A 10,536-nucleotide genomic window follows, 5' to 3' on the forward strand; every position below is an offset into this window, starting at 1 on the left:
CGCCCCCCATCGCCCTAGCTGCTCCCTGGGTTATGAGGACAGGAGGGGTCTCCCCTTCCTCACTGGCCTGATGGATTCCGTCCTCACCACTCTGCTGAAACTCTGTGAGGCCATGGGTGACTGTGGTACCAAGGGCCTTTTTTCAGTCTTCTTCCTTAAATTCGGAGTCATTTTTAACATTATGGATCACAGCATCCTCCTATTTTATTTTCTCATTCCTCGGCTTCAGAGGCATCACTTTCTCTGGGGTTCTCCTCTCCCCTCTCTCTTAATAGCTCCATCTCTCTTTTTGTTCATTCCTCCGCATTAAGATAGATGTTCCTCTTTGGCCCTTGACTTTCTCCCTTTACATGCTTCCCCAGGTAGTCTTCTTCAACCCTATAGCTTTCAAATATTACCCCCTCCTATCATCGTTGTTATTCAGTGGAGTCAGACTCTCCATGACCCTGTTTGGGATTTTCTGGGCAAAGATACTGGAGTGATGTGCCATTTCCTTCTCCAGTTCATTTTACAGACTAGGAAACTGAGGCAAACAGGGTGAAGTGACTTGCCCAGGGTCACACAGCTAGTAAGGGTCTGAAGTTAGATTTGAATTTAGGTCTTCCTGACTCCAGGCCTGGCACTCTATCCACTTCATCACTTAGCTGCCCACCTCTTTATCAGTAGAGATGTTTGTAAAGTATTTAGCATAGTGCCTGGCACAAGTAGGTAATTAATACTTATCTCTTCCCTTCTCTTCCCTTTATTCGACTGGACTCATACATCTATATCTCCAGCCCTGCCCTAAACTTTACATCAATGTCTACAACTGTCTCTAAGAAGTCTCTAGCTGGAGAAATACCTCAAGCTTGGGCTGTCCAAAAGAGAATTTTACTCTTAACACTGCTCCTCCCTCAATTGTTTTTGTCACTGAATCATCTAGTTAGCCATATCCAATTGGTTTACCAAATTCTGTTTTTATACTTGAAACCTTTCATACATCTGTCTTCTCCTCTCTGATCCCAGTTTTGCCATTCTAGTACTTATCTTCATTATCATTCTCTTGAAATATCAAATTAGCTTTCCAGGACTTTTTAGTCTTCACTCTTTCCTACTCTTAAATCGATTGTTTTCATTGCTGCCAACATTAAACTTTATGCATGAATCCAGGCATGGTTCCTCTATTCATATATCTTTAAAGCTGCTTATTGACTACCAAATGAAATTCTGGTATTCATGGCCTTCCACAACGTAGGCCCACACTGCCTTTCCAGCCTCATCGAACACTACTTTGTTCCATAGACTGCACTCCAATCAAACTGGACTGTCTCCTGTATATGTCCTGTACTCTCATGCTTGCATACCTTTGTTCACAGTGTTCCCTGTGTCAGGAATATGCTTGCTTCCCATCTTCACTGTGTCAGATATCACATTGAAAACTCAGTACATGAGTCAAATTTATAAGAATACAAAGCATTTCCCAATTGAAAAAATGGTCAAAGGATATGAACAAACAGTTCTCAGAAGAAGAAATTAAAACTATAATCATATGAAAAAATGTTTCAAGTCACTATTGATTAGAGAAATGCATTAAAACAACTCTGAGATACCACCTCACACCTATCAGATTGGCTAACATGACCAAAAAAGAAAATGATAAATATTGGAAGATGTGGGAAAATTGGGACACTAATCCACTGTTGTTGGAACTGTGAACTGATGCAACCATTCTGGAGAGCAAAGTGGAATGAGGTTCGAAGGGCCACAAAAATATGCATATCTTTTAACCCAGCAATATCACTATTGGATCTGCATCCCAAAGAGATCAGAGATAAGGGAAGAAGACCTACCTGCATGAAAATATTTTTTGCAGCTCTTTTTGTAGTGGCAAAGAATTGAAAACTGAGGGGTTGTCCATCACTTGGGGAATGGGTGAACAAGTTGTGGCATATGGTTGTAATGGAATACTATTTTGCTCCATAAGAAATGATGAACAGGATGAGGGCAAAAAAACCTGGAAAGACTTATATGAACTGATACAAAGTGAAGTGAGCACAACCAAGAGAACAATGTATACAGTAACAGAAATATTGTATGACGATCACCTGTGAAGGACTGAACCATTATCAGCAAAGCAAGTTTCCAGGATAACCACAAGGGAATCACTATGAAAAAGCCCTCCACAGCCAAAGAAGGAACTGTTGGAGTCTGAGGGCAGATCAAAGCATGTCAGCTTCTACTTTATTTTCTTCATGAGATGTTTATTGTATGTGTGATATGTGTCTTCTATCATAACATGAGCAATATAGAAATATGTATTGCATGAAAGTATGGGTAGGACCTATACCAGACTATTTACCACCTCAGAGAAGGGAGGAAGGGTAGGAGAGGGAGAAATATGAATTCTAAAATGTCAGAAAATAGTTAACATTTTTTCTACATATAACTGAAAAAATGAAAATAAATCTTTAAAAAATCCGCAAATGTTCAAATGCCAGCTTCTCCATAAAGCCTTCCCTGACTCTACTAACCAGCATCAACTGATTCCCTGACAACTTCACCTTTTGTTGTACCTATAATATTATTATTATATTATTTTGGCTTGTAGTTATGAATGAGTCGAAAAAGAACTGGATTTCGATTCAGATGTGGGTTTGAATCCCAACTCTGCCACTTACTATTATCTTTGTCATGATCTTGAGCAAGTGACAACCTCTCTTAGCTCAAATTTCCTCAACTGGGAAATGAAGGAGTTGGATTAGGTGACCTGTAAGGCCCTTTCTATCTTTAGATCTTGTGGTTCTGAGTCATATGCCCTTATTAAACAATAAGATCTGGGGGCAGCTGGGTGGCTCAGTGGATTGAGAGCCAGGCCTAATGATGGGAAGTCCTAGGTTCAGATCTGTTCTCAGACACCTCCTAACTGGGCAAGTCACTTAACCCCCATTGCCCAGCTCTTACCACTCTTCTGCCTTAGAACCAATACACAGTACTGATTCTAAGATGGAAGGTAAGGGTTTAAAAAAACAAACTATAAGATCTGTGAGGGAACCATTTTTCATGTAAACGACCTCCTCCAGCACCTAGAACACATTGCTTTGCACATAGTCAACACTTGATAATTATGTTGTTTTTTGCCCCTGGTTGATCATCAGAGAAGTCTCCATCCTTCCAAATGGCTCAGCTATCCAAAGATCTAAGGATTGGCATCTTAGAGTCAAAAAGACTGAACCACTTGGAAACTAGATAATTCCTCTCCCACTCCCTCCTCTTCAGGGCCACTGACCTCCCCTGAGAGCACCTCATTGTCAATGAAGTTGGCAAAGACCACAGTCGGTGTCCAGGGATCATTCTGGTTGTAGATGCTACTGCTCTGTGGCTCTTCCTCTTTCCGGCGAGTTACTGCTAGCTGGTACCTAAGTATGAGGTAAGGGCTCCAGGTAAGCCTTAGGGCACTAGTTGGGGAGTAGGGTGGTTGTTGGAGGGGCAGAACATTTATATAGTGAGTCTTCTGCCCAGATACTGGGGGATACTGTTGCCCACCTCACTTCCCTTTGGTTTGGAAGGAGAAATAGGGAGCTAGTGAGTTTCTTTCTGATACTTCCCACCCTTCCTTCCAGATGCTCCCTTCTTCCTCACCTTCCCCAGCTGAATGCCTTCTCCATGGTGGTCTCAAGGGGTAGATGTACTCCAAGAGGACTACGGATCTGGACCCGATATCCACGGCGGTGACCCCAAGTATTGGTGTGGTTGCTGGCAAGGCAAAGGTATCTGGGGAGGGCATCTCCCAGGAGGAAGGCTGCCTTATTCTCTGTGTCCAGTATCTGCCTTGTCAGCTGTGGACGCTGCAGCTGGTGTTCAGGACTCCAAGGCACAGTAATGGGTTCAAACATCACATCCTCTGTCAGCACCCAATTTTCTAACCCTGCAGGAGTGAGGCATGGGAGGGGCTAGATTACATCATTTGAAAGCAACTCAAACACCCCCCCCCTCCACACACACACACAAACACAAATATGAGAGGTGATGAAAAAATGACTCATTTCTGATTGATTCCCTATTATATTCCCCACAGCGCTGCCTCACATCTTTTCCTCTAAAATAGTCAGAACTCCACTCCCTCCCCATCTCCTTTGACAATGACCTTTGCCTCTGCCTCCAAGATCAGTTCTCTCTTGTCTCTTCCACCCTTTAAAACCTGTCAATTAATCTTTATTCATATTCTTGCTTCCCTCTGGTCTTAGAAACTCCCTTGCAACTCTTCCCTAGTCAGGGCTAATCCTTCCTCAATCTCATTTCTTCCAGGCATAGAACTTGCTTCATGTTCTCTCTCCATAATCTTGTCTTTCCCTCTTCTTTGTCTCCTTCCTGCCTTTGGACATGCTGTTTTCGTTACCATTTGTCAAGCTATTGTCCTTTCTCATTTATGGTCCTCCTAAGCTTTCTTCCTTTTCCTTCAGATGTAGTAAATCCAGAACTAAGCTTATCATCTTTCCCCTCTTAACCTGCTCCTCTCTTCTATTATTTGTGTGTGGCATTCACTGTACACTTGATTTCCCCTCCCCCCTCTTTATCTCCCTCATAATAACCACAGGACTATCTTTGATCTCTCCCTCTCCTTTTTTTCTTTATAAAAATTCTTACCTATCTTAGAATCAATACTGTTTATTGGTTCCAAGGCTTATGAGCAGGTAAGGGCTAGGCAATCGTGGTTAAGTGACTTACCCAGGGTCTTGCAGCTAGAAAGTATCTGAGCTCATACTTGAACCCAGGACCTTCTGTGTCCAAGGCCTGGCTCTCTATCTACTGAGCTACCTAGCTGCCCCTTCTTAATTTTCATCTCCAATCAGTTACTTGGTCTTGCTGATTTGCATGACTGTACTTTTTGCATTTGTGTTCCCCTCTTTCTCTTCAATGACCACCACACTGGTACTCGTCCTGAAAACTACTTACCTAGATAATTGCAATAATTTTTTTCTAATAACCCTTACTTCTTCGTAACTGTAAGATGGAAGGGCAAGGGCTAGGCAAACAGGGTTAAGTGACTTGCCCAGGGCCACACAGCTAGGAAGAAGTATCTGAGGCCAAATTTGAATCCAGGTCCCCTTGACTTCAGGTCTGGTGCTTTATCCACTGAGCTACCTAGCTGCCCCCTTGCAAAAATTTTTTCATAGGTCTCCAATCTCCATTATCCCTTTACCTTGCCTGTCCTACATCCCTCAAAACCACCCTGTATACCATTGCCAGAATTCTTACTGGAAACTATTCATGTTACTCCTAAGATCAAAAATCATCTTCTCAAGTTCAGATCAATATTTAAGGTCCTTCACTCTCAATAACCACCAGTCATCACCATACCTTTGCAGCTTTACCTCCTTGTTACTCTCCTCAAACTACAGTCAAGTGGGACTATTTCATGCCCACTAAACATAGCTCATGATGCTTGTCCCGCTTATAACTTTGGCTTTAAAAGCAGTGTTTGCTGTGCTCACTCCTTTTCCTACTGAATTCCTAGTCATTCCTTAAAGTCCAATTCAAATACTATATCATTCTGAGAATCTTCCTGGAGGATCTTACCAGGTCACCCTGGGTATTTTTTTTAAACCCTTACTTTCTGCCTTAGTATCAACTCTTAAGACAGAAGAGCATCAAGAACTAGGCAAAAGAGGTTGAATGACTTGCCTGGGGTCACACAAATAAGGAAGTATGTCAAATTTGAACCCAGGTTCCCAACTCTAGGCCTGGTACTCTTATCTATTATGCTACCTCCTACGGTCCCTAGGCATTGAATTTTGAGTCAAAGAACTTGGGCACAAATCCTGATGCTACTTCCTGTGTGATTTGGCAAGCAACTTCCTCCCTGGGGCTGTTTCCTCATTTATAAAATGAATGGGTTGTTACCTAAATATCTTTTTAAATTAGGGAAAGGAATAATATTATAATTGTCTTGACTAGGGAAAAGAGGGATATTTTAATCAAACAAGTGAAAGTTATTGGAGATAAAATGGTTTTGATTACACGATAAGATTTTACAATGCAAAAAATACTTCTGAAATTAAGGCATTTTGGGGGAAGTATTTAGAACAAATTTCAGATTAAATCTAGCATACAAAATCTCTAAAGATGTTACATATATGTCACATGTGATCAGTGGAATGACTGAGACAATTCAGAAGAATTCTAATTGCTAATAATTAATTGGTAACCAGAAAAATGCAAATCAAGATAACCTTATGCTGGTACCACCTCATGCCTAGCCAGAATGAGAAAAACAGCAAAAATAATAAAATTCAAAATTGGTGGGGTTGCAAGGAAACAGTAACTTTTAAGACATCATTGGTAGAATTGCAGAATGGTACAGAGATTTTGGAGAACGGCATTATGTCAACATAAGACCAAAAAAAAAAGTCTTAACTTTTTACTCATAGGATTTTACCCATAAAATATCACAAGTGGGATAAAATATTTTAAAATATATTATAAAACATAAAATAACATGAAGTTATATTTCTATGAAAAGTATTCATAATTGTTTTATTTGCAATAGCAAAAAAAGTATATGCCCAAGAATGGCAAAATATAGTATGGTATATTATTGCAATATTAGTTTTGAGAGCTGGTCTTGGAACTAGGAATACCTGGGTTCAAGCCTTGTCACACACTGGCTATAAATTGCAGAGGTAACACTCTGCATTGGCAGAGGGAGTTTCCTCATCTGGAGTTCTCTAGATCAATGAAATCATAGACCTAGTCCCTCTCTATGGAGCTATTGAATGTGTATGTGCTTAAACACACATACATATATACGGTAATGTTATATACACACAAAGTATACAAGGAAAAATGGAAAGACAAATGGGAAAAGATGTAAATTCAAGAAAACTGAATCAGAACTTTATACACTGATTTATGGAAGGGAAGGAGGGAGGAAGGGAAGAAGGGAGAGGAAAGGGAAGAAGAAGTAGGAAAAAGGCAGAATGGAGCTAAGACAGACTGGAAAGAATACAAAAAGCAAACACATTTCATTTGGCATTTAATTTGCTTTTTAGTTATTTAAAATTAGAATAAAATTAGCAAAATAAAAAAAAAAAATAAAGGGTTGGAATAGACGATCTCCAAAGTTCCCTCCAGCTCCAAATCCTGTGCTGATGACTTTGGCAGATCTCAATGCCAGTCTCCATCCTCTGTACACTGAATGATGGGGAGAAAACTCCCATTACATGCATGAAATATATCTCCCATGTAACTTGCAGGAATAATGGGATGACTTTCAAATGACTGTTGAGATGCTTAAAGGGACATCACTCGGATCAATGGAAATCGTATGCTGCAAGGGAGCTTCCTTCTCCTATTAGTTCCCAACTTCTTCCTATTCCATTCACTCTGCTGCACACTGGTAGCCTTTATTTTTAGGCTCAGATACATAACCATTGAGAAAATACACATAAAGTGTGCCATAAATGCCAGCTATTATTATAGTGTTGGACTTAGTAAGAAACAGGAAAACTTAAGAGTTCAAACCATGGCCAATGTGGGGAATCTCCTTCAGGTTTCATTTGTGCAATGGGGAATAGTATCTGTTATTCCTGCCTCACATTGGGTTGTTGAGCTCAACTGAAATCTGTTAAGGGCTCTACAACATGAGTGATATTAAGTGACACAGGACACTTTTCTACCTTCCCTTTGGCTCCAACAGCCATTCTGCTGGTAACCACCCAACTCACCTGGAACACCTTGACCCCTGTAGGTTTATGCAGTTGCCCACAGCTCCCACCTTGCAACATCACTAAGCCCCAGATCACACTGCGAGCAGAGAAGATCAAAGCTTAGGCAGAAACAGAAAACCTAAAATAATTTAATAATGCTAACTTGAGAATGTGAGGGGGGGAAGCTTGTCAGATGTCTGATAATCCGTTTCATGGGCTGTGTCTGATCCATCATAAAATGGCCAATATAATCCCTTAGGCCACTCCTACTGAATGCATACTATTTGTGTGGTGCTCTCATTAGGTCCTCCCACTCTGGCCTCCTTCCAGACTGGTTATTTTTGATCCTCCTCCCTGGAGAGTCCTTGTTCCCAATCCCAAATTACCTGCTACATCCAGGTCCAGCTTGAAGTGAAAGGCATGAGTGTGCACTGTCCCCAGAACTTGTCCCCCCACTCGGTTCCCAAAGTGAAGGGAATTGTCTCCCCCACCTAGGAAGGCTGTATTGATATAGCCTGTAGCATGGACTCGTCCCTCAAGTGCTCCATGAGGGTGTAATACAAAGTCCCAGATGTAGTCATAGTTGCCCACAGATGACACTGACCGGATAACAAGAGCTGAACCAACCACAGCACCAAAGTAACGACCCTGTGCCTGGTTATGGTGTCTTCGAAGAGGCATCCCCGGTGCCTCCTCAAATACACACAGGGCCCCAGGGAGCAACTGAGCTGTCCCCTGGTCCACCAGCACATAGGCATCCACCATGGTGGCTAAATAGGGGCAATCCACTCCCCGAACGAGCCCCCGGCTGTGTCGGCCAATCCCATAAGTGCTATCCAAGTAATGGGTCATCATTGTCTTAGGTGAGTCAGCACCATAGATGGAAAGACATTCCTGGACACTGATCTCATAAGCTACCCGCTCCCCCTGGAACTGGACATCAAAAATCCTCATGCCACTGAATACCCCAAGGCTAAAGGTAAATGTCCAAAGTGGAGAGGCCACTTGACTCCCCTGGACACTATATCGAGGACCCTGGGGTGAGAACTGTAGAGGAGGAGGAGGACCTGGAGGTACCTGAGGCCTCAAGGATGATGATGCTCCATCTGGTAAGGGTGGAGCGATCCTAACCACATCCACTTGGCCAGCCTTGAACTTTTGCTCCAATTGGCCCAGGTCCTCATAGTAGTAGCCTTGATAGTAGACCTTCTGGACAAACCATCGAGCAGGGTCCAGGTCCCCATGATCCAAAAGCAGCTCCAGTCCCACAGGATGCAAAAAAAGGCCAGCACCTGAGACATTGTGGTAAAGGGCAAGCCAGGTGGTACGCTCTCCTGATCCAAAACCATGAGAAGGTGAGGGCACAGGTGCCAAAGAAGAGCCATCGTAACTGAAGACCGAAGTCAGGAAGACAGGTGCTTTGGGCAGCTCCACTTCCTTCAAGTGCCTCCAAAGCTGGGCAAACTCAGTCCTAAGCATAGGGCGCCGATAATAAGGGAGAGGACCCCCATAGCGCTCTACAGTCACATCTCGAAGATAGGAGAGGCTTGGCAGCGCCCCCACCACAAATTCACTCACATTGGGCTGGGCCTGATGGCCAAAGAAGACCACAACTAGAGCTTCACGGGGAGGCGGTGGTTTTCCCCCATCCAGGTAGGCCAGTGCTGCGGCTTTGGAAGGCAGCTGTAACTCCACTGAGTAGACACAGTTGTCTGATGGGCTGGCATGGCGTGCATCTACAAACCCTGTCCCCAGCTGCTGGGTCAGGAAGCGCATCACTGAGGCCAGCTCCTCCTTGGTCAGATCTGAGAACAGTCGGCTCCTGTTAGAATGCAGCCAAAACTGACTGGCAGGGGACCTTGAGGGGCAGTGGGGAGGTTGCCTGGAGATACCCCCACCAGTCAACAGGACACAAACCAGAGCAAAAATGGTGACAACAGAGAGAGCAAGGAGGACCAGGGCCACCCTTGTATTCATAGTGAATATAAAACAGTGCAGTATTGGGGGTCCCACAGAAAGTTCTCCTAGTTGCTTCTCCCAGCTCCAGGAATTGACTCTGGGGGAAAAAAGCTACTCCCTGGGTTAGGACTGAAGCTCTCCACCCTCTGGTCTAGAGATGTAATTTCCCCTATAATTGGCTTAGTTGGTTCTGCCCTCTCCATTTTCCTCTTCTGTGGTTTGGCTTCGATAATTACCACCCCCACCCTCCACCCTCCAGAAGAGCCCCAGTACACCAGTGAGGCAGGTTCCAACAACAATAAGAACTGTAGGTAGTACTTTTTGTCATTTCCAGTGTTGTTGGTTAAAAACTTTAATTTAGGGGTTTCCTTTAGTTGAAGGAGAGCATTGACCAAGGGTAAAGAAATTTTTAGAATCTTGAAGTACATCCAAACAGGTGCTGGAAAGATTCCTGTTTTAAAAGTCTCCTTATGAGGCAGCCTTGTGCAGAGGTATAGAGTGTACTAGATTGAGTCAGAGAACCTGAAATGATGGACTGTACCAGTTCTATGCATTAATATCCCCTGAGACTCAGGGAAAAGCTACTTTACCTTTTTTGTAGGGGAGGGGAAGGTGGAAGGGGTCTCAGTTTCCTCACCTACGAAATGGAATGGAAATAGTTGATTTCTAAAGTCCTTTACTAAGTGATGCTGTATATATGCCTGTCTCTTCATAGAACCTTGGGTGAGAGTTTCATTTTTAACACAATCCAAAGAGGAGTATAATAGAGGGAAAGCTAACATCTGTACCACCCTTCTTCCTTACCCCTCAGCTACTTATTTCCTTAGGGCAAATAAACTAGGGCCTATAAGCCTTTCAAAGAAAGGGAAATCCTAAACTCCAGGGCCAGGAA

The 10,536-nt window shown here is 43.0% G+C and overlaps 1 protein-coding gene across 2 annotated transcripts in view; it reads right to left on the minus strand.

Annotated features, from left to right (window-relative positions):
• AOC2 (amine oxidase copper containing 2) overlaps positions 1-9,677 on the minus strand; it is a 10,504-nt gene extending 827 nt beyond the window's left edge. Inside the window, exons 1-3 of one of the 2 annotated variants that reach the window (XM_044672757.1) lie at positions 8,072-9,677; positions 3,619-3,904; positions 3,266-3,395 (exon numbers count right to left, since the gene is read on the minus strand). In XM_044672757.1, the coding sequence (XP_044528692.1) occupies positions 3,266-3,395; positions 3,619-3,904; positions 8,072-9,662 (2,007 nt within the window). In that variant the 5' untranslated portion in view covers positions 9,663-9,677. The remainder of the gene's footprint in view (positions 1-3,265; positions 3,396-3,618; positions 3,905-8,071) is intronic. The other variant, XM_044672756.1, reaches the window with a different exon arrangement.
• Between the last annotated feature and the right edge of the window lie 859 nt (positions 9,678-10,536).

The sequence above is a fragment of the Gracilinanus agilis genome, chromosome 4 (assembly GCF_016433145.1).
Source record: "Gracilinanus agilis isolate LMUSP501 chromosome 4, AgileGrace, whole genome shotgun sequence".
Lineage (NCBI taxonomy): Eukaryota > Metazoa > Chordata > Mammalia > Didelphimorphia > Didelphidae > Gracilinanus > Gracilinanus agilis.